The sequence below is a fragment of the Heterodontus francisci genome, chromosome 34, assembly GCF_036365525.1.
Source record: "Heterodontus francisci isolate sHetFra1 chromosome 34, sHetFra1.hap1, whole genome shotgun sequence".
In the NCBI taxonomy this organism is placed as follows: domain Eukaryota; kingdom Metazoa; phylum Chordata; class Chondrichthyes; order Heterodontiformes; family Heterodontidae; genus Heterodontus; species Heterodontus francisci.
Window position 1 is genome coordinate 818238 of NC_090404.1, and position 27297 is coordinate 845534.

Consider the following 27297-nt stretch of genomic DNA (forward strand, 5'->3'; position numbering starts at 1 on the left):
CACAGTGCTCCGAGTGTGATATGGAGACTGGAACTGCACACAGTGCTCAGAGTGTGATATGGAGACTGGAACTGTACACAGTGCTCCCAGTGTGATATGGAGACCGGAACTGTACACAGTGCTCCCAGTGTGATATGCAGACCGGAACTGTACACAGTGCTCCGAGTGTGATATGGAGACTGGAACTGTACACGGTGCTCTGAGTGTGATATGGAGACTGGAACTGTACACGGTGCTCCGAGTGTGATATGGAGACTGGAACTGCACACAGTGCTCAGAGTGTGATATGGAGACTGGAACTGTACACAGTGTTCCAAGTGTGATATGGAGACTGGAACTGTACACGGTGCTCCCAGTGTGATTTGGAGACTGGAACTGTACACAGTGTTCCAAGTGTGATATGGAGACTGGAACTGCACACAGTGCTCAGAGTGTGATATGGAGACTGGAACTGTACACAGTGCTCCGAGTGTGATATGGAGACTGGAACTGTACACGGTGCTCCCAGTGTGATATGCGGACCGGAACTGTACACAGTGCTCCCAGTGTGATATGCAGACTGGAACTGTACACAGTGCTCCGAGTGTGATATGGAGACCGGAACTGTACACTGTGCTCCAAGTGTTGACTAAGTAAATTCTCACTCTTTCAGTCTTTCACATTCAGTTTATGCAATGAATTGAGATATTCTGGGAAATGTTCTCAGAAATGAATATTATCTCGGGATTGGGCAGCTAATTTGAGTTGGGCGATCAACCACAATCTTGTTAAATGTCGGAATAGGCATGATGGGCCGAATGGCCTACTCCTGCTCCTAATTCTTATGTTAACGTGTTTCTACAGTGCACTCAATAATACGACTCGGCTCAGGCAAAATGTTTGAGTGTTTATTGAGAAGATCAGCCAGTTCAAACAAGTAGCTCAGCCCAGCAATGTTGGGGAGTGGGAAGAGGGTGAGGTTGGAGACAGGCTGGGAGACCCTTTTCCTCGGCCTGGAATCCACTGGTGCTCATAGGATCTCGCAGTTCTCCCGCTCGATGCTGCCAATGACGGGTTCCTGACTGGACTCGTGATGAACCTCACAGGCGTAGCGTGCGTGAGCGCCCCACTTCCTGGTTGGCAGGGTCAGGTAGCTGCTCCAGCTGTAGGTGCCGTCCTGGTTCAGCGTGGCCTCCGCCGCACCGGTGTGCTTCTCGCTCTCCGCCTCCTCGCCATCCAGTGTCCAGCGGGCCCGAACGTACCCTGGATAGAAGCCACGCGCCAGGCAGCTGAGGGTGACATTGCCTTCAAGGCTGGCCAGTTGCTCACTCGGCGGTGGGTATAGTTGGACAGAGGGCATCGACAGATCGCGGCCTGTGAGCAGGAGGAAAGAGGAGGCGTTAGTCAGGCCCCAAAACTGAAACAACAACAATTACCACCTTAGCAGATTGCTAATCCTTCCAGCACTTCATATTGTCCTTCCTGTGTGATATGGAGACTGGAACTGTACACAGTGCTCCCGGTGTGATATGGAGACTGGAACTGTACACTGTGCTCCAAGTGTGATATGGAGACTGGAACTGTACACAGTGCTCCCAGTGTGATATGGAGACTGGAACTGTACACGGTGCTCCGAGTGTGATATGGAGACTGGAACTGTACACTGTGCTCCAAGTGTGATATGGAGACCGGAACTGTACACAGTGCTCAGAGTGTGATATGGAGACTGGAACTGTACACGGTGCTCCAAGTGTGATATGGAGACCGGAACTGTACACAGTGCTCCCAGTGTGATATGGAGACTGGAACTGTACACAGTGCTCCCAGTGTGATATGGAGACTGGAACTGTACACAGTGCTCCCAGTGTGATATGGAGACTGGAATTGTACACGGTGGTCCAAGTGTGATACGGAAACCGGAACTGTACACAGTGCTCAGAGTGTGATATGGAGACTGGAACTGTACACGGTGCTCCGAGTGTGATATGGAGACTGGAACTGTACACAGTGCTCCCAGTGTGATATGGAGACTGGAACTGTACACAGTGCTCCAAGTGTGATATGGAGACAGGAACTGTACACAGTGCTCCAAGTGTGATATGGAGACCGGAACTATACACAGTGCTCCCAGTGTGATATAGAGACCGGAACTGTACACAGTGCTCCCAGTGTGATATAGAGACCGGAACTGTACATAGTGCTCCAAATGTGATATGGAGACCGGAATTGTACACAGTGTTCCAAGTGTGATATGGAGACCGGAACTGTACACAGTGCTCCCAGTGTGATATGCAGACCGGAACTGTACACAGTGCTCCCAGTGTGATATGGAGACTGGAACTGTACACAGTGCTCCAAGTGTGATATGGTGACTGGAACTGTACACAGTGCTCCAAGTGTGATATGGTGACTGGAACTGTACACAGTGCTCCCAGTGTGATATGGTGACTGGAACTGTACACAGTGCTCCCAGTGTGATATGGAGACTGGAACTGTACACAGTGCTCCAAGTGTGATATGGTGACTGGAACTGTACACAGTGCTCCCAGTGTGATATGGTGACTGGAACTGTACACAGTGCTCCCAGTGTGATATGGTGACTGGAACTGTACACAGTGCTCCGAGTGTGATATGGAGACTGGAACTGTACACAGTGCTCCCAGTGTGATATGGAGACTGGAACTGTACACAGTGCTCCCAGTGTGATATGGAGACTGGAACTGTACACAGTGCTCCAAGTGTGATATGGAGACTGGAACTGTACACAGTGCTCCCAGTGTGATATGGTGACTGGAACTGTACACAGTGCTCCCAGTGTGATATGGTGACTGGAACTGTACACAGTGCTCCCAGTGTGATATGGTGACTGGAACTGTACACAGTGCTCCCAGTGTGATATGGTGACCAGGACTGAGTGCTGGTATTGTGATATAGAGATGGGGAACGAGGAGCACCAATGTGCACGGAGAATTAGAAGAGACAGACAGCACTAGAGTCAGAAACAGCAAAGGTGGAGTCAGAGTGAGAGTGTTAGTACTGGAGAAGAGAATCGTTCCATATTACATAGGAGCCAACTTGGAAGGACCACGAGGAATGCAACGACAGGTTTACAACACATGTATGTGAGTTCACTAAGTGTGGTGAATAAGGTTGGTGAGCTACCAGCACAAATAGCAGTATGGCAATACGATTTAGTGGCAATAACAGAAAAATGGCTTAAAAATGGTGAGGACTGGGCGCTTAATATACAAGGATATAACATGTTCAGAAATGATAGAAGGACGAAGAAAGCGAAGTTGGGTGGCAGTACTGACTACTGAGTGGGGAAAATATTGTAGTGTTGGAAAGTGGGAATGTCCTTGAGGGGGTTAGAGTTGAGAAGCAAAAAGGGAATGATCACACTCCTGGGGGTGGTCTATGGACCTCCAAATAGTGAGAGAGAGAGAGATAGAGGAACAAATCTGTGGGAAATCACAGAGATGTGCAAGAACTATAGAGTGGTGATATTGGGGGACTTTAATTACCCAAATATCCATTGGGCTAATGTTAGAGCAAAGGGAAAGGAGTGGGAGGAATCTCTGAAATGTGTTCAGGAGAACTTCCTTGACCAGGATGTTCTCGGTCCAACTAGGAAGGAGGCATTGCTGGATCTGGTGCTGGGGTATGAGGTGGGCCAAGTGGACCAAGTGTCTGTGGGGGACCACTCGGGTAAGAGCGATCATCGTATCATAAGTTTTAGATCAGTAATGGAGAAGAGCAAGGAATAATCTAAAGTAGAACCAGGCCAAATACAATAAGTTGGGAGGGGAGAAGTAAAGAGGAAAATCAGACTGGCAAAGAGAGAATATGAGAATAGAATGGCAGTTTACATAAAAGGGAACCCAAAAAACCTCTACAAGCATGTAAATAGTGTGTGAATAGTAAGAGGGGTGTAGTGCCTATTAGGGACAGAGAGGGTTTTTTTTAAGTCTTTCACAGGATGTGGGCATCATTGGCTAGACCAACATTTATTGCCCATCCCTAATTGCCCTTGATAACTGAGTGGTTTGTTAGGCCATTTCAGAGGGCAGTTAAGAGTCAACCACATTGCTGTGGGTCTGGAGTCACATGTAGGCCAGACCAGGTCAGGACGGCTGATTTCCTCGCCAAAAGGACATGAGTGAACCAGATGGGTTTTTTTAATGACAAGTGATGACAGTTTCATGGCACCATTACTGAGACTAGCTTTTAATTCCAGATTTTTATAAATTGATTGAATTTAAATTTCACCAGCTGCTGTGGTAGGATTTGAACCCATGTCGCCAGGGCATTAGCCTGGGCCTTTGGATTAACAGTTCTGTGACATTACCATTACACCACCATCTCCCCCAAATATGTAATACAGGCTTAGAGGTGCAGGGCAAGGCTAATATACATAATGAGTAACAAAAACAGAAAGTGCTGGAAATACTCAGCAGGTCTGGCAGCATCTGGGGAGAGAGAAACAGAGTTAATGTTTCAGGTCAGTGACTCTTCTGATGAAGGAGGGAGGTTATGCTGAACCTTTATAAAGCTCTGGTTAGGCCCCAACTGGAGTATTGAGTCCATGTTCTGGTCACCACACTTTAGGAAGGATGTGAGGGTCCTTGAGAGGGTGTAGAGGAGATTTACCAGAATGGTTCCAGGGATGGGGGATTTTAGTTACAAGGTTAGATTGGAGAAGCTGGGGTTGTTCTCCCTGGAGTAAAGGAGATTGAGGGGAGATTTGATCGAGGTGTACAAGATTATGACAGGTTTAGATAATTTAGACAAAGAAAAACTGTTCCCATTAACTGATGGTACAAGGACTAGGAGACACAGATTGAAGGTTTTGGGTAAGAGATGCAGGAGGAATGTCATGGTCATAGAGAGATACAGCACTGAAACAGGCCCTTCGGCCCACCGAGTCTGTGCCAGCCAACAACCACCCATTTATACTAATCCTACATGAATCCCATATTCCCAACCACATCCCCACCATTCTCCTACCGCCTACCTACACTAGGGGCAATTTACAATGGCCAATTTACCTATCGACCTGCAAGTCTTTGGCTGTGGGAGGAAACCGGAGCACCCGGAGGAAACCCACACCGTCACAGGGAGAACTTGCAAACTCCACACAGGCAGTGCCCAGAATCGAACCCGGGTCCCTGGAGCTGTGAGGCTGCGGTGCTAACCACTGCGCCGCCCAATGTGAGGACAAGGTTTTTTACACAGTGGGAGGTAATGACCTGGAACTCAGTGCCTACGAGGGTTGGTGGGAGAGGAGACGATGAATGATTTCACAAGGAAGTTGGATGATAACCTGAGATAAGTAGACTTGCAGGGCTACAGGGGAGTGAGACTAATTGCATAGCTCCTTAAAGAGCTGGCATGGACTTGCTGGGCGGAATGGCCTCTTTCTGTGCTGTAAATGATTCTATGATTGAGTGCTCTGTGAGTACTGGGTACTGGTGCCACGTCTGTATATAAGCTGGTAGACACGACAGTCGGGTAGACGATACTCACTGCGTATAAGCAGGTGTTCTCCATAGCTGAAGTAGAGCTGGTTGTTGTAAGTAATAGCACAGTAGTAAGCAGCAGTGTCTGCCTCGGCCACGCGGTCCACGTTCAGGATGTAGCTGTTAGTTGTCAGGTCCCTGGAAGGTCTGAAGCGCTCGGTGATGCCCTGGCCCCGCTTAATCTCGCCACTTGCCCATTGGACCAGCACCCACTCCGGCCTCATCCCGCTCCGCAGCCGGTACCAGAACCCACCATAGTCGGCGACATTTAGGTTCTGGACACGGCAGGACAAGGTGACATCCCCTCCCGATAGAACTGAGGTCGACAGCGGCTGTTGGAGAACAGGGACCGCCGTGGCACCTGGAAGACGGGAGGGCAAGAGGTTTAGGCAGGATTCAGTACGGATTTGGAATGAAAAACAGGAAAGGAAGGGAGGACGCAATGAGTAATGGCAAACGATAAAGGAAAAGAGAAATAGAATGGGGAAAAATAGAGAGAAAGTAACAAAAACAACGGTTTGCATTTAAATAGCGTCTTTAACAGACAAAACCGAACCAAGGTGCTTCACAGGAGTATTATAAATCACAAAATGACACCGAAACACATAAGGAGATTTTAGGGCAGGTGCTCAGTCAAAGATAGAGGAGCAGAGAGAGTTGGGGGGCGGAGAGGTTTAAGGAGGGAAGTTAGGGAATTCCAGAGTTTAGGGGCCAGGCAGCTGAAGGCACGGCCGCCAATGGTGGAGCGATGGCAATCGGGGGATGGGCAAGAGGCTGGAATTGGAGGAGCTCAGAGATCTCGGAGACTGGTAGGGACTGGAGGAAGTTACAGAGATAGGGAGGGTTGTAGGGACTGGAGGAAGTTACAGAGATAGGGAGGGTTGCAGGGACTGGAGGAGGTTACAGAGATAGGGAGGATTGTAGGGACTGGAGGAGATTACAGAAATAGGGAGGGTTGTAGGGGCTGGAGGAGGTTACAGAGATAGGGAGGGTTGTAGGGACTGGAGGAGATTACAGAAATAGGGAGGGTTGTAGGGGCTGGAGCAGGTTACAGAGATAGGGAAGGTTGTAGGGACTGGAGGAGATTACAGAAATAGGGAGGGTTGTAGGGGCTGGAGGAAGTTACAGAGATAGGGAGGGTTGTAGGGACTGGAGGAGATTACAGAAATAGGGAGGGTGGTAGGGGCTGGAGGAGGTTACAGAGACAGGGAGGGTTGTAGAGACTGGAGGAGATTACAGAAATAGGGAGGGTTGTAGGGGCTGGAGGAGGTTACAGAGATAGGGAGGGTTGTAGGAGGTGGAGGAGGTTACAGAGATAGGGAGGGTTGTAGGGACTGGAGGAGATTACAGAAATAGGGAGGGTTGTAGGGGCTGGAGGAGGTTACAGAGATAGGGAGTGTTGCAGGGACTGGAGGAGATTACAGAAATAGGGAGGGTTGAAGGGGCTGGAGGAGGTTACAGACTTAGGGAGGGATGTAGGGGCTGGAGGAGGTTACAGAGATAGGGAGGGTTGTAGGGACTGGAGGAGATTACAGAGATAGGGAGGGTTGTAGGGACTGGAGGAGATTACAGAGATAGGGAGGGTTGTAGGGACTGGAGGAGATTACAGAGATAGGGAGGGTTGTAGGGACTGGAGGAGATTACAGAGATAGGGAGGGATGTAGGGGCTGGAGGAGGTTACAGAGATAGGGAGGGTTGCAGGGACTGGAGGAGATTACAAAGATTGGGAGGGTTGCAGGGACTGGAGGAGATTACAGAGATAGGGAGGGTTGTAGGGACTGGAGGAGATTACAGAGATAGGGAGGGTTGTAGGGACTGGAGGAGATTACAGAAATAGGGAGGGTTGTAGGGGCTGCAGGAGGTTACAGAGATAGGGAGAGTTGCAGGGACTGGAGGAGATTACAGAAATAGGGAGGGTTGTAGGGGCTGGATGAGGTTACAGAGATAGGGAGGGTTGTAGGGACTGGAGGAGATTACAGAAGTAGGGAGTGTTGTAGTGGCTGGAGGAGGTTACAGAGATAGGGAGGGGTGTAGGGACTGGAGGAGGTTACAGAGATAGGGAGGGGTGTGGGGACTGGAGGAGGTTACAGAGATAGGGAGGGTTGTAGTGGCTGGAGGAGGTTACAGAGATAGGGAGGGGTGTAGGGACTGGAGGAGGTTACAGAGATAGGGAGGGGTGTGGGGACTGGAGGAGGTTACAGAGATAGGGTTGTGGGGACTGGAGGATGTTACAGAGATAGGGAGGGGTGTAGTGGCTGGAGGAGGTTACAGAGATAGGGAGGGTTGTGGGGCTGGAGGAGGTTACAGAGATAGGGAGGGTTGTAGGGGCTGGAGGAGGTTACAGAGATAGGGAGGGTTGTAGGGGCTGGAGGAGGTTACAGAGATAGGGAGGGTTGTAGGGACTGGAGGAGGTTACACAGATAGGGAGGGTTGTAGGGGCTGGAGGAGGTTACAGAGATAGGGAGGGTTGTAGGGACTGGAGGAGGTTACAGAGATAGGGAGGGTTGTAGGGGCTGGAGGAGGTTACAGAGATAGGGAGGGTTGTAGGGACTGGAGGAGGTTACAGAGATAGGGAGGGTTGTAGGGGCTGGAGGAGGTTACAGAGATAGGGAGGAATGTAGGGGCTGGAGGAGGTTACAGAGATAGGGAGAGTTGCAGGGACTGGAGGAGATTACAGAAATAGGGAGGGTTGTAGGGGCTGGATGAGGTTACAGAGATAGGGAGGGTTGTAGGGACTGGAGGAGGTTACAGAGATAGGGAGGGTTGTAGGGGCTGGAGGAGGTTACAGAGATAGGGAGGGTTGTAGGGACTGGAGGAGGTTACAGAGATAGGGAGGGGTGTAGGGACTGGAGGAGGTTACAGAGATAGGGAGGGGTGTAGAGACTGGAGGAGATTACAGAGATAGGGAGGGGTGTAGGGGCTGGAGGAGGTTACAGAGATAGGGAGGGTTGTAGTAAAACATCCCGAGGTTCTTGACAATTTGACACGGAACCACGTTCAGAGACATTGTTCCAGAATTTGCTTTTATAAATAACAGTGAGGTTAGTGGAATTTACTGTTATTTCTCTCTACTACATCGAACCCTTGCATAATTTTAAAGACTTCGATCAGGTCACCCCTCAGTCTTCTCTTTTCTGGAGAGAAAAGCCCAACCTGTTCAATCGTTCTCGAATTGTACTTTTCACCCTATCAGCCTCTGGTACACATGAACAACCCCCAGTACTATCATGATACCCCTGTCTATTATCTATTACCGTACTGTTTTATCCAGTAAAGCCTCATAGTTTACCACATCCAACCTGTGTCCTTACAACACTGCAAGTACATCTCAGAAAGAGGTCATTTTTTGAATCTAAGTCACATAAAATTAATTTTATTCGAACTTGCTTTTAGAACAAGTAATTAGCAACTCAATGAGGTCAATTTTCAAAAAGACAAATAGATTTGCACAACGAACTTCGAGATAGTGAGCAACCTTCAACTGTCTCACAAATTACTGACAGGTCAGGGAGGACAAGAAGGGACACATTCCTGCAGCCACGGAGGATGCCTTTTGTGATTTGCTGGGGGCCATTTCAGTGCCATGGCCGGGCCAGATTGGAATGACTACCAAACAACCTCGCTGACCCAGAAAACTAACAATTACAAGTGTGGAGTCTCATTCCTTCAGGTGGTGACATTAGGGTGAATGTTAGGGCAGATTTTTAAAGAAGTCAAATTGTAAAGTTTTAATCATTTCACTCCTGACACGTTCGTCCCCCTCTCTCTCTCTCTCTCTCTTAATCTAATCTTCTTTCTCTCTCTCCATCTGATTTAATGTTGAATTTACCTTCCCCCCACCCCCCACCACTTAGATCACCTTCCTTCCCAGTACTTGCACTGGATATTTCCCAATCACATTGGTTAAGGAGATGCCCTTTTGCCCTGGCTGCAGGGTTCCGAGCGGAAAGGGTCAGGAGTGGGTTCTAACTAACAGCAGACACCATTATATTCTACCTCCAAACCTGGTCCTTTAAGGAGCAACACAGGGGAGAGAGAATTCCAGAGGAGAAGCTGAGGCAATGATGGAGCAGAACTAGAGGAGCACAGAGATCTCGGAGGGTTGTAGGGAATGGAGGAGGTTACAGAGATAGGGAGGGTTGTAGGGGCTGGAGGAGGTTACAGAGATAGGGAGGGGTGTTAAGGCTGGAGGAGGTTACAGAGATAGGGAGGAGTGTTAAGGCTGGAGGAGGTTACAGAGATAGGGAGGAGTGTAGGGGCTGGAGGAGGTTACAGAGATAGGGAGGAGTGTAGGAGCTGGAGGAGGTTACAGAGATAGGGAGGGGTGTTAAGGCTGGAGGAGGTTACAGAGATAGGGAGGAGTGTAGGAGCTGGAGGGATTTGAAAAGGGATGTTAAAATCAGGATCTTGCTAGACCGGGAGTCAGTGTAGGTCAGCGAGCACGGGGTGAGAGGGGAACAGGACCTGGTATGAGTTCAGACACGGACAGCAGAGTTATGATGACCTCAAGTTTACTGATGGTAGAATGTGGGAGAGCAGCCAGGATCACATTGGAATAGTCAAGTCTAGAGGACACAAAGGCAGGGATGAGGGTTTCAGCAGCTGATGAGCTGAGACGGGGGCAGAGAGGGGCGATCTTACAGAGGTGCAATAGGTGAGTTTGGTGACGGAGAGGTTTTGGGATTGGAAAGGTGGAGGAAAAGAAAGAAAATATCTTTCATCTCTACCTCAACTTTCACCACCGAAGGATAACCCAAAGTAATTTGCAGCCAAGCAAATACTTTTTCAAGTGCATTCAATGTTGTAATCTACGAAATGCAGCAGGCAACCTGTGCACAGCAAGATCCCACAAACAGCGACATCAGAAATGACTGGACAATTGGTTATTTTTTGTGATGTAGATTGAGGGATACAGATTGGTCCCTGAACACCGGAAAGAACTCACCATCCCCTGCTTTCCTCGTATTGGTGGCTGTGGGACCCTTCACACCAAACCTGAGAGAGCGCATTTTTAACATCTCATCCCAAAAGACAGCACCGATGACAGTGCAGCACTCCCTCAGTACTGACCCTCCGACAGTGCAGCACTCCCTCAGTACTGACCCTCCGACAGTGCAGCACTCCCTCAGTACTGACCCTCCGACAGTGCAGCACTCCCTCAGTACTGACCCTCCGACAGTGCAGCACTCTTTCGGTACTGACCCTCTGACAGTGCAGCACTCCCTCAGGACTGACCCTCCGACAGTGCAGCACTCCCTCAGGACTGACCCTCCGACAGTGCAGCACTCCCTCAGTACTGACTCTCCGACAGTGCAGCACTCTTTCGGTACTGACCCTCTGACAGTGCCGCAGTCCCTCAGTACTGACCCTCTGACAGTGCAGCACTCCCTCAGTAATGACCCTCCGACAGTGCAGCACTCCCTCAGTACTGACCCTCCGACAGTGCAGCACTCCCTCGGTACTGACCCTCTGACAGTGCGACACTCCCTCAGTACTGACCCTCTGACAGTGCGGCACTCCCTCAGTACTGACCCTCTGACAGTGCAGCGTTCCCTCAGTACTGACCGTCCGACATTGCGGCACTCCCTCAGTCCTGACCCTCCGACAGTGCAGCACTCCCTCGGTACTGACCCTCTGACAGTGCGGCACTCCCTCAGTACTGACCCTCTGACAGTGCGGCACTCCCTCAGTACTGACCCTCCGACAGTGCAGCACTCCCTCAGTACTGACTCTCCGACAGTGCAGCACTCCCTCGGTACTGACCCTTCGTCCTTGCGGCACACCCCCAGTACTGACCTTCCGACAGTGCGGCACTCCCTCGGTACTGACCCTTCAACCATGCGGCACTCATTCAGTACTGACCCTCCGACAGTGCAGCACTCCCTCAGTACTGACTCTCCGACAGTGCAGCACTCCCTCGGTACTGACCCTTCGTCCTTGCGGCACACCCCCAGTACTGACCTTCCGACAGTGCGGCACTCCCTCGGTACTGACCCTTCAACCATGCGGCACTCATTCAGTACTGACCCTCCGACAGTGCAGCACTCCCTCGGTACTGACCCTCTGACAGTGCGGCACTCCCTCAGTACTGACCCTCTGACAGTGCGGCACTCCCTCAGTACTGACCCTCCGACAGTGCAGCACTCCCTCAGTACTGACTCTCCGACAGTGCAGCACTCCCTCGGTACTGACCCTTCGTCCTTGCGGCACACCCCCAGTACTGACCTTCCGACAGTGCGGCACTCCCTCGGTACTGACCCTTCAACCATGCGGCACTCATTCAGTACTGACCTTCCGACAGTGCGGCACTCCCTCGGTACTGACCCTTCAACCATGCGGCACTCATTCAGTACTGACCTTCCGACAGTGCGGCACTCCCTCGGTACTGACCCTTCAACCATGCGGCACTCATTCAGTACTGACCCTCCGACATTGCGGCACTCCCTCAGTACTGACCAGCCGACAGTGCGACACTCCCTCGGTACTGACCCTTCAACCATGCGGCACTCATTCAGTACTGACCCTCCGACAGTGCAGCACTGCCTCGGTACTGACCCTTCATCCATGCGGCACTTCCCCAGTACTGACCCTCCGACAGTGCGGCACTCCCTCAGTACTGACCCTCCAACATTGCGGCACTCCCTCAGTACTGACCCTCCGACAGTGCGGCACTCACTCAGTACTGACCCTCCAACATTGCGGCACTCCCTCAGTACTGACTCTCCGACATTGCGGCACTCCCTCAGGACTGACCCTCCGACAGTGCAGCATTCCCTCGGTACTGACCCTTCAACCATGCGGCACTCATTCAGTACTGACCCTCCGACAGTGCGGCACTCCCTCAGTACTGACCAGCCGACAGTGCGGCACTCCCTCGGTACTGACCCTCCGACAGTGCGACACTCCCTCGGTACTGACCCTCCGATAGTGCAGCACTCCATTGGTACTGACCCTCCGACAGTGCGGCACTCCCTCGGTACTGACCCTCCGACAGTGCGACACTCCCTCGGTACTGACCCTCCGATAGTGCAGCACTCCCTCAGTACTGACCCTCCGACAGTGCGGCACTCCCTCAGTACTGACCCTCCGACAGTGCAGCACTCCCTCAGTATTGACCCTCTGACAGTGCGGCACTCCCTCAGTACTGACCCTCCGACATTGTGGCACTCCCTCGGTACTGACCCTCCGACGGTGCAGCACTCCCTCGGTACTGACCCTCCGACAGTGCGGCACTCCCTCAGTACTGACCCTTCAACCATGCGGCACTCCCTCGGTACTGACCCTCTGACCATGCAGTGCTCCCTCAGTCCCGAACCTCCGACATTGTGGTGCTCCCTCATTACTGACCCTCCGACAGTGCAGCACGCCCTCATTACTGACCCTCCGACAGTGCGGCACTCCCTCAGTATTGACCCTCTGACAGTGCAGCACTCCCTCAGTACTGACCCTCTGACAGTGCAGCACTCCCTCAGTACTGACCCTCCGACAGTGCAGCACTCCCTCAGTACTGACCCTCCGACAGTGCAGCACTCCCTCAGTACTGACCCTCTGACAGTGCGGCACTCCCTCAGTACTGACCCTCCGACATTGTGGCACTCCCTCAATACTGACCCTCCGACAGTGCGGCTCTCCCTCAGTACTGACCCTCCGACATTGCGGCAGTCCCTCAGTACTGACCCTCCGACAGTGCGGCACTCCCTCAGTACTGACCCTCTGACAGTGCGGAGCTCCCTCAGTACTGACCCTCCGACATTGCGGCAGTCCCTCAGTACTGACCCTCCGACAGTGCGGCACTCCCTCAGTACTGACCCTCTGACAGTGCGGCGCTTCCTCAGTACTGACACTCCGATAGTGCGGCACTCCCTCAGTACTGACCCTCCGACAGTGCGGCACTCCCTCGGTACTGACCCTCCGACAGTGCGGCACTCCCTCAGTATTGACCCTCTGACAGTGCGGCACTCCCTCAGTACTGACCCTCCGACATTGTGGTGCTCCCTCATTACTGACCCTCCGACAGTGCGGCACTCCCTCAGTATTGACCCTCCGACATTGCGGCACTCCCTCAGTACTGACCCTCCGACAGTGCGGCACTCCCTCAGTACTGACCCTCCGACAGTGCCGTGCTCCCTCAGTACTGACCCTCCGACAATGCGGAGCTCCCTCAGGACTGACCCTCCGACAGTGCAGCACTCCCTCAGTACTGACCCTCCGACAGTGCGGAGCTCCCTCAGTACTGACCCTCTGACAGTGCGGAGCTCCCTCAGGACTGACCCTCCGACAGTGCGGCACTCCCTCAGTACTGACCCTCCGACAGTGCGGAGCTCCCTCAGTACTGACCCTCCGACAGTGCGGCACTCCCTCAGTACTGACCCTCCGACAGTGCGGCACTCCCTCAGTACTGACCCTCCGACAGTGCGGCACTCCCTCAGTACTGACCCTCCGACAGTGCGGAGCTCCCTCAGTACTGACCCTCCGACAGTGCGGAGCTCCCTCAGTACTGACCCTCCGACAGTGCGGCACTCCCTCAGTACTGACCCTCCGACAGTGCGGCACTCCCTCAGTACTGACCCTCCGACAGTGCAGAGCTCCCTCAGTTACTGACCCAGCATTTCGGGGATCGTACCTGTGACTTTCTGACACAATTAGCGACTGAGCCCTGTCTGACCAACGAGATCCCTTTATCTGAGCTGATAACTCTAGATTTGCACAGTAGATCTCACCTTAACCAGGACTAAACAGTTACTAACCTGTGAGACACAGAAAGAAGACAAGCATTCGACTCATGGCCTCCATGGATGAACTCAGCTGTACGATTGTTGTGTCAGCCTTCGCTGCTGACTCTTCTTAAGGCCGGGGTTAGTGGGCTGGACTTCGATTGACGTGGGTCTTTGCATAATATTCGAGCAGAACCACTCAGACGACCTCTAAGATGCAAATGCGTACGTTTCGTTTGATGATTGGACGAGGGGAACCAAGGAATGGTTTGTGATGTTAGATCGGTCGAGGGGGCGGGGGGCGGAAGGCTTGTACCGAGACGCCGAGCGAGAGGGGCACCCTTATCCTTTCATGGGATGTGGGTGTCACTGGCTAGACTACCATTTATTACCCATCCCTAATTGCCCTTGAGAAGGTGGTGGTGAGCTGCCTTCTTGAACCGTTGCAGTCCATGTGGGGTAGGTACACCCACAGTGCTGTTAGGAAGGGAGTTCCAGGATTTTGACCCAGTGACAGTGAAGGAACGGTGATATAGTTCCAAGTCAGGATGGTGTGTGACTTAGAGGGGAACTTGCAGGTGGTGGTGTTCCCATGTATTTTCTGCCTTTCTCAAACCATAACCAAATAACCCTCTATGTCTAGATTAATGTCCATTGTGTTTGGCAGTTGCAGACAGGGTCTGTGTGGCAAACTGAACTGGCCTGATCCAGGTCCAGTCAGACCCCATCTGGCGTAGCTGTGAGATTAAATGGATTGGTCTTTGAAAGAACCAGCACAGACACAATGGGCCGAATGGCTTCCTCCTGTGTATAAATAAGATTGCTGGTTTGCCATCAGGCACTTGTTTTTGGGGTAAGGGCTGTAACTTGGTGATTGCACCAGAATCTACAAAGCTCACCCAAGTCTGCAGCCTTGACTCACAGAGTTCAGCAAGTGCGGCTTTTAATAAAGGTCCCGGGTTACACTGTGGTCTTCAAATCAGCAAATAAATGCACCCTTGTATCCTGCGAGAGCAGAGTGCAGATCCTAGCATGTCTCAGAGCAGAAAGGAGGCCATTCGGCCTTTCCTGCCTGTGCTGGCTCTCTGAAAGAGCCCCTCAATTAATCTCCCTCCCTCCCAGTTCTTTCCCCCATCGCCCTGCAAATTTTTCCCCTTCAAGTTCTTCTCCAATTGCCCTTTTGAAAGTTACTATTGAATCTGCTTCCCCCGCCCTTTCAGGGAGTGCGTTCCAGATCACTGTGTAGAAACATTTCCCCTCATTCTCCCCCTCTGCGTCTTTTACCCATTCTGTTAAATCTGTGTCCCTCTGGTTACTAACCCTCCCACCACTGCAAACAGCTTCTCCTTATTTACTCTATCGAAATCCCTCACGATTTTGAACGCCTCGATTAAATCTCCCCCTTAACCTTCTCTGCTCTAAGGAGAACAATCCCAGCTTCTCCAGTCTCTCTATGTAACTGAGATATGATTTTGGGGGCCTTGGGGTTTATTGGGCCAAGATTTTCATTCGAACAGTGAAAGTCACACTATATCAGTTTTGCTGTTTCAATCACAGATTGTAAAAACAGTCTGTAGACAATTTATGCTGAATATATTGCTTCAAATACTGAGAGATTCACAATTCCATATTTCATGTCAATTAAACTCTAACGTCTGTACCAGCGACAACCCGGGTTTGACGTCGTTTTGGGATAATTTCTTCACAAAGCCCAAATTAAAATGTTTAAACTCCCAACCTGACAGCAGTGAATTACCTTCAGTCATCCTCAACCTCAGCAGTTGTGGTACAGTGGAATGAAAGTCCCAGCCTGACCCCATGATATCGGGAACCGTTTAACTGGTCATTTATTGCTTTGCTGTTTGTGGAATCCTCCTGTGCACAAATTTCCAACATGGCAACACTTCAGATAGTAATTCGCTGGCTGTAAAGAACTGGACTGAGGTCGGGCAAGATGGTGAGAGAGAGATACCAGAGCTCACTTCATCTGTCTTTCTCACAACAGAAACAAGGTTGATGTCGCAAATCGGACGAAGGAATTGATTGAAAGACTTGATTTCAAACTTTTTTTTATTCGTTCGGGGGCTGTGGGCGTCGCTGGCCAGGCCAGCATTTATTACCCATCCCTAATTGCCCTTGAGAAGGTGGTGATGAGCTGCCTTCTTGAACCGCTGCAGTCCATGTGGGGTAGGTACACCCACAGTGCTGTTAGGAAGGGAGTTCCAGGATTTTGACCCAGTGACAGTGAAGGAACGGCGATATAGTTCCAAGTCAGGATGGTGTACGGCTTGGAGGGGAACTTGCAGGTGGTGATGTTCCCATGCATTTGTTGCCCTTGTTCTTCTAGTTGGTAGAGGTCGCGGGTTTGGAAGGTGCTGTCTAAGGAGCGTTGGTGCATTGCTGCAGTGCATCTTGTAGATGGTACACACTGCTGCCACTGTGCGTCGGTGGTGGAGGGAGTGAATGTTTGTGGATGGGGTGCCAATCAAGCGGGCTGCTTTGTACTGGATGGTGTCGAGCTTCTTGAGTGTTGTTGGAGCTGCACCCATCCAGGCAAGTGGAGAGTATTCCATCACACTCCTGACTTGTGCCTTGTAGATGGTGGACAGGCTTTGGGGAGTCAGGAGGTGAGTTACTCGCTGCAGGATTCCTAGCCTCTGACCTGCTCTTGTAGCCACGGTATTTATATGGCTACTCCAGTTCAGTTTCTGGTCAATGGTAGCCCCTAGGATGTTGATAGTGGGGGATTCAGCGATGGTAATGCCGTTGAATATCAAGGGGAGATGGTTAGATTCTCCCTTGTTGGAGATAGTCATTGCCTGGTACTTGTGTGGCGCGAATGTTACTTTCCACTTAACAGCTCAAGCCTGGATATTGTCCAGGTCTTGCTGCATTTCTACACGGACTGCTTCAGTATCTGAGGAGTCACGAATGGTGCTGAACATTGTGCAATCATCAGCGAACATCCCCATTGATGGTCATTGATGAAGCAGCTGAAGATGGTTGGGCCTAGGACACTACCCTGAGGAACTCCTGCAGTGATGTCCTGGAGCGCAGTGTACAAAGCCGATAAGAAATAGCCAATGAACATATTTGCGTCCTTTTGCATTAGGGAGCCTCTGTTGGTGGGGGCTTAAAGTCAGGAATTTGCCGTGGGGTCAAATTGGATACGTGGTAAATGAAATGCTAAGTTGGCGGGTGATGAGAAAGGAGAGAGTTGGTGCTGGTGGTTAGTCTGGTGTGATAAACAACAGGCCCAGTGTTTCCAATCTCGAGTCATCAGCCAGTTAGTTGGTAGTTTCAGTTCCTCATGATGATATTTATAGTGCGATACTCTGCCACGAACTGGAAACATATGCTGGTTGTGCGTGTCTGCAGCCAACACCTGGGTGACACACAACACTGCAAAGGCTGATGCAAGACTTGGGTTGTTTATAAACTGAGCAGAATTACAAGGTAATGGTGGGCGTGTGTGGGTGTCTTTGCTTAACCGGCATCTCCTCTCCAGATGGCTGAGACTAACAGATGGGCTTCCTGAGCCGTTAGCTAGTTCATCAGACTTGCCAGTTGGGTGGGGGTCTCACACTCTCTCTCCCTCGCCCCTCAGTCAGGTGGTCCTGGGTTCGAGCCCCACAACAAACGCTTGACCCCTTAATCCAGGCCCACGCTTCCCCCGGTTACTCGTAAATGAAGTAGCACTGCAATGTCGGAGGGTCAGTACTGAGGGAGTGCCGCACTGTCAGAGGGTCAGTACTGAGGGAGTGCTGCACTGTCGGAGGGTCAGTACTGAGGGAGTGCTGCACTGTTGGAGGGTCCGTTAAAGGCACTCTATCTGAATGCACTCAGAATTCACAATAAGGTAGATGATCTGAAGGCACAGATTGGGGTAAATGGCTATGATCTAATTGCCATTACAGAGACATGGTCACAGGGAACCATGACTGGGAACTGAATATTCGAGAATATTCATCATTTCAGAAAGATAGGCATAAAAGGAAAAGGAGGTGGGGTTACTTCTTCTTTGGCCTCCTTATCTCGAGAGACAATGGGTAAGCACCTGGAGGTGGTCAGTGGTTTGTGGAGCAGCGCCTGGAGTGGCTATAAAGGCCAATTCTAGAGTGACAGGCTCTTCCACAGGTGCTGCAGAAAAATTTGTTTGTCGGGGCTGTTACACAGTTGGCTCTCCCCTTGCGCCTCTGTCTTTTTTCCTGCCAACTACTAAGTCTCTTCGACTCGCCACACTTTAGCCCCGTCTTTATGGCTGCCCGCCAGCTCTGGCGAACGCTGGCAACTGACTCCCACGACTTGTGATCAATGTCACAGGACTTCATGTCGCGTTTGCAGACGTCTTTAAAGCGGAGACATGGACGGCCGGTGGGTCTGATACCAGTGGCGAGCTCGCTGTACAAGGTGTCTTTGGGGATCCTGCCATCTTCCATGCGGCTCACATGGCCAAGCCATCTCAAGCGCCGCTGACTCAGTAGTGTGTATAAGCTGGGGATGTTGGTCGCCTTGAGGATTTCTGTGTTGGAGATACGGTCCTGCCACCTGATGCCAAGGATTCTCCGGAGGCAGCGAAGATGGAATGAATTGAGACGTCGCTCTTGGCTGCCATACGTTGTCCAGGCCTTGCTGCCATAGAGCAAGGTACTGAGGACACAGGCTTGATACACTCGGACTTTTGTGTTCCGTGTCAGTGCGCCATTTTCCCACACTCTCTTGGCCAGTCTGGACATAGCAGTGGAAGCCTTTCCCATGCGCTTGTTGATTTCTGCATCTAGTGACAGGTTACTGGTGACAGTTGAGCCTAGGTAGGTGAACTCTTGAACCACTTCCAGAGCATGGTCGCCGATATTGATGGATGGAGCATTTCTGACGTCCTGTCCCATGATGTTCGTTTTCTTAAGGCTGATGGTTCGGTCAAATTCGTTGCAGGCAGCCGCAAACCTGTCGATGAGACTCTGCAGGCACTCTTCAGTGTGAGATGTTAAAGCAGCATCGTCAGCAAAGAGGAGTTCCCTGATGAGGACTTTCCATACTTTGGACTTCGCTCTTAGATGGGCAAGGTTGAACAACCTGCCCCCTGATCTTGTGTGGAGGAAAATTCCTTCTTCAGAGGACTTGAATGCATGTGAAAGCAGCAGGGAGAAGAAAATCCCAAATGGGGTTGCACTGTCAATAAGGGATGAGATCAGTATGTTAGTGAGAGAGGATCTTAGATCAAAGGATCAAGATGTGGAATCAATCTGGGCGGAGCTAAGAAACAGCAAGGGGCAGCAAACATTGGTAGGAGTTGTTTAAAGGCCACCAAATAGTAGTAATGCTGGGCATGGTGAAAATCATGAAATTAGAGGTGCCTGTAACATGGGTAATACAGTGATAATGGGCAATCTCAATCTACAGATAGACTGGGTAAACATAATCAGCACTAACGCTGTGAAAGATATATTTCTGCAGTGTGTACGAGATGGGTTTCTGGAGCAGTACTTTGAGGCACCAATTAGGGATCGGGCTATTTTAGATCTGGTATTGTGTAATGAGAAAGGGCTAATTAATAACCTTGCTGTGAAGGAGTCTTTGGGAAATAGTGATCATAACATGATGGAATTTTACATTAAGTTTGAAAGTGATATAGTTCATTTTGAAACTAGGGTCTTAAATCTGAACAAAGGAAACTATGAAGGTATGGGAGCAAGTTGGCTATGGTGGATAGTGGAAATACACTAAAAAATTTGACAGTAGACAGGTAATGGCTAGTATTTAAAGAAGTACTACATGGTCTACAATCGATATATATTCCTCTAAGGTTAAGCACCCAATGGGAAAGGTGAATCGACCATGGCTAACAAATGAAGTTAAAAATTTTATTAGCACAAAGGCTTAAAAGTTGCCTGAAACAGTGATAAGCCCGAGGATTGGGAGCAGTTTAGAATCCAACAAAGGATGACCAAGAAACTGATAAAGAAAGGGAAAAGAGAATATGAATGTAAACTAGCGGGAAATACAAAGATGGACTGTAAATGCTTCTTTAGGTATGTGAAAAGGAAAAGATTAGCAAGGACGAATGTGGGTCCATTACAGGCGGAGACAGGAGAATTTATAATGGAGAATACGGAAAGGGCAGAGAAATTAAACAAATACTTTGTGTCTGTCTTCACAAAGGAAGTTACAGAAAATCTCCCAGAAATACTCGGGAACCAAGGGACTTGTGAAAATGAGGAACTGAAAGAAATGAGTATGAATAAAGAGGTAGTACTCAAAAAACTAACTGGGTTGACGGTTGATTAATCCCCTGGACCAAATGAGCCACAATCCCAGAGGGTTGAAGGAGGTGACTATAGAGACAGTGGATGTATTGGTGGTTATCTTTCAGAATTCGATAGATTCTGGAAAGGTTCCTGCAGACTGGAAAGTAACAAATGTAACCTCACTATTTAACAAAGGAGGGAGAGAGAAAACAGGGAACTACAGAGCTGTTAGTTTGATGTCAGTAGTGGGGAAATGTTAGAATTTATTACAAAGGAAATGATAACTAGAAAATAATGATATGATTGGGCAGAGTCAACGAGGATTTGTGAAAGGGAAATCATGTTTGACAAACCTGTTGGAGTTTTTTTAAGGATGTTACTTGTCACACAGATAAAGGAGAACCAGTGGATGTGGTGTATTTGGATTTTCAGAAGGCTTTTGATAAGGTCCCACACAGGAGGTTAGTGAACAAAATTAGAGCACATGGGATTGGGGGTAATATACAGGTATGGATTGAGAATTGGTTAACAGAGAGTAGGAATAAACGGGTCATTCTCAGGATGGCAGGCTGTGACTAGTGAGGTACCGCAGGGATCGGTACTTGGTTTACAATATTTATCAATGATTTGGATGTGGGGACCAAATGTAATATTTCCAAATTTGCTGATCACACAAAGCTAGGTGGGAATGTGTGTTGTGAGGGGGATGCAAGGAGGCTTCAAGGAGACTTGAACAGGCTAAATGAATAGGCAAGAACATGGCAGACGGAATATAATGTGAATAAGTGTGAAATTATCTGTTTTGGTAGAAAAGACAGAAAGACTGAATATTTCTGAAATGGTGAGAGGTTGGGAAGTGTTGATATCCAAAGAGACCTGGGTGTCCTTGTTCATAAATCACTGAAAATTAACATGCAGGTGTAACAAGCAATTAGGCTGGGAAATGGTATGTTGGCCTTCATCGCAAGAGGATTTTCAGTACAGGGGTAAAAATGTCTTGCTGCAATTGTAGAGCACCTTGGTGAGTCCGCACCTGGAGTATTGTATACAGTTCTGGTCTCCTTTATCTAAGGAAGGATATACTTGCTATAGAGGGAGTGCAACGGAGGTTCACCAGCCTAATCCCTGGGGTGGCAGGATTGTCTGATGAGGAGAGATTGGGGAAACTGGGCCTGTATTCTCTGGTTTAGAAGAATGAGAGGTGATCTCATTGAAACTTACAAACTTCTCACAGGGTGGATGTGGATAAGATGTTTCCCCTGGCTGGTGAGTCTAGAACCAGGGGACACAGTCTCAGAATAAAGGGTTGGCCATTTACAACTGAGATGAGGAGGAATTTCTTCACTCAGAGGGTGGTGAATCTGTGGAATTCTCTACCCCAGAGGGCTGTGGAAGGTCAGTCATTGAATATGTTTAAGACAGAGATTGACAGATTTCTAGATAATAATGCCATGAGGAGATGTGAGGACAACATGGGAAAGTGATGTTAAAGTAGATTATCAGTCTTGATATAATTGAATGGCGGAACAGGCTCAACAGGCTGAATGGCCTACTCCTGCTCCGATATAAAAGCAAAATACTGCGGATGCTGGAAATCTGAAATTAAAAAAAGAAATGCTGGAATCACTCAGCAGGTCTGGCAGCATATGTGGAAAGAGAAGCAGAGTTAACGTTTCGGGTCAGTTCCGAAGAAGGGTCACTGACCCGAAACGTTAACTCTGCTTCTCTTTCCACAGATGCTGCCAGACCTGCTGAGTGATTCCAGCATTTCTTGTTTTTGTTCCTGCTCCTATATTCCTATCTCAGTACTGAGGGACAGCCTCACTGTCGGAGGGTCAGTGCTGAGGGAGTGCTGCACTGTCGGTGGGTCAGTACTGAGGGAGTGCCGCACTGTGGGAGGGTCAGTAATGAGGGAGTGCTGCACTGTCAGTGGGTCAGTACTGATGGAGTGCTGCACAGTTGGAGGGTCAGTACTGAGGGAGTGCCGCACTGTCGGAGCGTCAGTACTGAGGGAGTGCTGCACTGTCGGAGGGTCAGTACTGAGGGAGTGCCGCACTGTCGGAGCGTCAGTACCGAGGGAGTGCTGCACTGTCGGTGGGTCAGTACTGAGGGAGTGCTGCACAGTCGGAGGGTCAGCACTGAGGGAGTGCCGCACTGTCGGAGCGTCAGGACTGAGGGAGTGCTGCACTGTCGGAGGGTCAGTACCGAGGGAGTGCCGCACTGTCGGAGCATCAGTACCGAGGGAGTGCTGCACTGTCGGTGGGTCAGTACTGAGGGAGTGCTGCACAGTCGGAGGGTCAGTACTGAGGGAGTGCCGCACTGTCGGAGCGTCAGTACTGAGGGAGTGCTGCACTGTCGGAGGGTCAGTACTGAGGGAGTGCCGCACTGTCGGAGCGTCAGTACCGAGGGAGTGCTGCACTGTCGGTGGGTCAGTACCGAGGGAGTGCTGCACAGTCGGAGGGTCAGTACTGAGGGAGCGCCGCACTGTCGGAGCGTCAGAACTGAGGGAGTGCTGCACTGTCGGAGGGTCAGTACTGAGGGAGTGCCGCACTGTCGGAGCGTCAGTACCGAGGGAGTGCTGCACTGTCGGAGGGTCAGTACTGAGGGAGTGCTGCACTGTCGGTGGGTCAGTACCGAGGGAGTGCTGCACTGTCGGAGGGTCAGTACTGAGGGAGCGCTGCACTGTCGGAGGGTCAGTACTGAGGGAGTGCCGCACTGTCGGAGGGTCAGTACTGAGGGAGTGCTGCACTGTCGGTGGGTCAGTACTGAGGGAGTGCTGCACTGTCGGAGGGTCAGTACTGAGGGAGCGCCGCACTGTCGGAGGGTCAGTACTGAGGGAGTGCTGCACTGTCGGTGGGTCAGTACTGAGGGAGTGCTGCACTGTCGGAGGGTCAGTACTGAGGGAGTGCTGCACTGTCGGAGGGTCAGTACTGAGGGAGCGCTGCACTGTCGGAGGGTCAGTACTGAGGGAGTGCCGCACTGTCGGAGGGTCAGTACTGAGGCAGCACTGCACTGTCGGAGGGTCAGTACTGAGGGAGCACCGCCCTGTCAGAGGGTCAGTACTGAGGGAGCGCCGCACTGTCGGAGGGTCAGTACTGAGGGAGTGCCGCACTGTCGGAGGGTCAGTACTGAGGGTGTGCTGCACTGTCGGAGGGTCAGTACTGAGGGAGTGCCTCACTGTCGGAGGGTCAGTACTGAGGGAGTACTACACTGTCGGAGGGTCAGTACTGAGGGAGCACCGCCCTGTCGGAGGGTCAGTACTGAGGGAGCGCCGCACTGTCGGAGGGTCAGTACTGAGGGAGTGCTGCACTGTCGGAGGGTCAGTACTGAGGGAGTGCCTCACTGTCGGAGGGTCAGTACTGAGAGAGTGACGCACTGTCGGAGGGTCAGTACTGAGGGAGTGCTGCACTGTCGGAGGGTCAGTACTGAGGGAGTGCTGCACTGTTGGAGGGTCAGTACTGAGGGAGTGCCGCACTGTCGGAGAGTCAGTACTGAGGGAGTGACGCACTGTCGGAGGGTCAGTACTGAGGGAGTGCTGCACTGTCGGAGGGTCAGTACTGAGGGAGTGCCGCACTGTCGGAGGGTCAGTACTGAGGGAGCACCGCCCTGTCGGCGGGTCAGTACTGAGGGAGCGCCGCACTGTCGGAGGGTCAGTACTGAGGGAGCGTCGCACTGTCGGAGGGTCAGTACTGAGGGAGTGCTGCACTGTCGGAGGGTCAGTACTGAGGGAGTGCTGCACTGTTGGAGGGTCAGTACTGAGGGAGTGCCGCACTGTCGGAGAGTCAGTACTGAGGGAGTGACGCACTGTCGGAGGGTCAGTACTGAGGGAGTGCTGCACTGTCGGAGGGTCAGTACTGAGGGAGTGCCGCACTGTCGGAGGGTCAGTACTGAGGGAGCACCGCCCTGTCGGAGGGTCAGTACTGAGGAAGCACCGCCCTGTCGGAGGGTCAGTACTGAGGGAGCGCTGCACTGTCGGAGGGTCAGTACTGAGGGAGCACCGCCCTGTCAGAGGGTCAGTACTGAGGGAGCACCGCCCTGTCGGCGGGTCAGTACTGAGGGAGCACCGCCCTGTCGGCGGGTCAGTACTGAGGGAGCGCCGCACTGTCGGAGGGTCAGTACTGAGGGAGCGCCGCACTGTCGGAGGGTCAGTACTGAGGGAGCGCCGCACTGTCGGAGGGTCAGTACTGAGGGAGCGCCGCACTGTCGGAGGGTCAGTACTGAGGGAGCGCTGCACTTTCGGAGGTTCAGTACTGAGGGAGCGCCGCACTGTCGGAGGGTCAGTACTGAGGAAGTGCTGCACTGTCGGAGGGTCAGTACTGAGGAAGTGCTGCACTTTCGGAGGGTCAGTACTGAGGGAGCGCCGCACTGTCGGAGGGTCAGTACTGAGGAAGTGCTGCACTGTCGGAGGGTCAGTACTGAGGGAGCGCCGCTCTGTCGGAGGGTCAGTACTGAGGGAGCGCCGCACTGTCGGAGGGTCAGTACTGAGGGAGTGCCGCACTGTCAGAGGGTCAGTACTGAGAGAGTGCCGCACTGTCGGAGGGTCAGTACTGAGGGAGTGCCGCACTGTCGGAGGGTCAGTACTGAGGGAGCGCCGCACTGTCGGAGGGTCAGTACTGAGGAAGTGCTGCACTGTCGGAGGGTCAGTACTGAGGAAGTGCTGCACTTTCGGAGGGTCAGTACTGAGGGAGCGCCGCACTGTCGGAGGGTCAGTACTGAGGAAGTGCTGCACTGTCGCAGGGTCAGTACTGAGGGAGCGCCGCTCTGTCGGAGGGTCAGTACTGAGGGAGCGCCGCACTGTCGGAGGGTCAGTACTGAGGGAGTGCCGCACTGTCAGAGGGTCAGTACTGAGAGAGCGCCGCACTGTCGGAGGGTCAGTACTGAGGGAGTGCCGCACTGTCGGAGGGTCAGTACTGAGGGAGCGCCGCACTGTCGGAGGGTCAGTACTGAGGGAGCGCCGCACTGTCGGAGGGTCAGTACTGAGGGAGTGCCGCACTGTCGGAGGGTCAGTACTGAGGGAGCGCCGCACTGTCGGAGGGTCAGTACTGAGGAAGTGCTGCACTGTCGGAGGGTCAGTACTGAGGGAGCGCCGCTCTGTCGGAGGGTCAGTACTGAGGGAGCGCCGCACTGTCGGAGGGTCAGTACTGAGGGAGTGCCGCACTGTCAGAGGGTCAGTACTGAGAGAGCGCCGCACTGTCGGAGGGTCAGTACTGAGGGAGTGCCGCACTGTCGGAGGGTCAGTACTGAGGGAGCGCCGCACTGTCGGAGGGTCAGTACTGAGGAAGTGCTGCACTGTCGGAGGGTCAGTACTGAGGGAGCGCCGCACTGTCGGAGGGTCAGTACTGAGGGAGCGCCGCACTGTCGGAGGGTCAGTACTGAGGGAGCGCCGCACTGTCGGAGGGTCAGTACTGAGGGAGTGCTGCACTGTCGGAGGGTCAGTACTGAGGGAGCGCTGCACTTTCGGAGGTTCAGTACTGAGGGAGCGCCGCACTGTCGGAGGGTCAGTACTGAGAAAGTGCTGCACTGTCGGAGGGTCAGTACTGAGGAAGTGCTGCACTTTCGGAGGGTCAGTACTGAGGGAGCGCCGCACTGTCGGAGGGTCAGTACTGAGGAAGTGCTGCGCTGTCGGAGGGTCAGTACTGAGGGAGCGCCGCTCTGTCGGAGGGTCAGTACTGAGGGAGCGCCGCACTGTCGGAGGGTCAGTACTGAGGGAGTGCCGCACTGTCAGAGGGTCAGTACTGAGAGAGCGCCGCACTGTCGGAGGGTCAGTACTGAGGGAGTGCCGCACTGTCGGAGGGTCAGTACTGAGGGAGCGCCGCACTGTCGGAGGGTCAGTACTGAGGGAGCGCCGCACTGTCGGAGGGTCAGTACTGAGGGAGCGCCGCACTGTCGGAGGGTCAGTACTGAGGGAGCGCCGCACTGTCGGAGGGTCAGTACTGAGGGAGCGCCGCACTGTCGGAGGGTCAGTACTGAGGGAGCGCCGCACTGTCGGAGGGTCAGTACTGAGGAAGTGCTGCACTGTCGGAGGGGGAAATTCTCCAAAATCTCCACCCAGTCAGAACTGTACCTGTCCTGAAAGTGTTTGATTCGACTCTGCATCTAACCCCATTTTTTTTTAATATAAGGTGGCCTTGATACCCCAGGCCCCTTTTATATATTTTATGTCAAGGGGGCCTTTATTGCTCAGGCCCCCTTTATCTACATATTTTTAAAATAACTTTATTAAAAACAGATAAATAAACAAATAACTCAAATTAAAATGCCATTCTCGGCGTCGACAATGCACTCCAGTCCCTGCGGTGCCCACCGGTCGCGGAAGGCCTCAAGCGTACCGGCGTACACCGCATGCTCCTTCTCCAGGGACACCCGGGCGCGAACGTAACCGCGGAAGAGGGGCAGGCAATCGGGGAGGACGGACCCCCCGACGGCCCGCAGCCTGGACCTGTGAATTGCCACCTTGGCCAGGCCCAGGAGCAGACCGACGAGGAGATCCTCCTCCCGGCCCAAGCCCCTCCGCACCGGGTGCCCAAAGATCAGGAGCGTGGGACTGAAGTGCAGTCAGAATTTGAGGAGCAGCCCCTTCAGATACTCAAATAGGGGCTGCAACCTCGCACACTCCATATAAATGTGGAACACGGACTCGTCCAGGCCGCAGAAAGTACAGCTGGCCTGGGAGTCCGTGAACCTACTTAAAAGCCTATTGCACGGGACTGCTCTGTGCAGCACCCTCCACCCCAGGTCCCCGATGTAAAGGGGGAAGACTCCCGCGTAGAGAGACCTCCATCGGGGTTTCCCCTCGCCGCCAGATGACAACGCGGACCGCCAGGGCGTGTCTGGCCG

General features: G+C 52.1%; 1 protein-coding gene across 1 annotated transcript; it reads right to left on the reverse strand.

Moving 5' to 3' along the window:
- Nucleotides 1–873: 873 nt before the first annotated feature.
- On the reverse strand, nucleotides 874–14344 carry LOC137348461 (immunoglobulin lambda-1 light chain-like). The gene is made up of 3 exons (XM_068013767.1): nucleotides 14246–14344; nucleotides 5506–5859; nucleotides 874–1353 (listed from the first exon to the last, which is right to left on the reverse strand). Exons 1-3 carry the CDS (start codon nucleotides 14289–14291, stop codon nucleotides 1010–1012), a joined length of 744 nt encoding a protein of 247 aa, XP_067869868.1. The 5' UTR covers nucleotides 14292–14344; the 3' UTR covers nucleotides 874–1009.
- Between the last annotated feature and the right edge of the window lie 12953 nt (nucleotides 14345–27297).

Bases quoted from the DNA above. Each gene is read 5' to 3' on its own strand.
- LOC137348461 (XM_068013767.1), bottom strand. From the start codon at position 14,291: ATGGAGGCCATGAGTCGAATGCTTGTCTTCTTTCTGTGTCTCACAG. The intron at 5,860-14,245 runs GTTAGTAACTGT...CCCGTCTTCCAG, and splicing joins CTTCTTTCTGTGTCTCACAG to GTGCCACGGCGGTCCCTGTT. The intron at 1,354-5,505 runs GTGAGTATCGTC...TCCTGCTCACAG, and splicing joins AGAACACCTGCTTATACGCA to GCCGCGATCTGTCGATGCCC.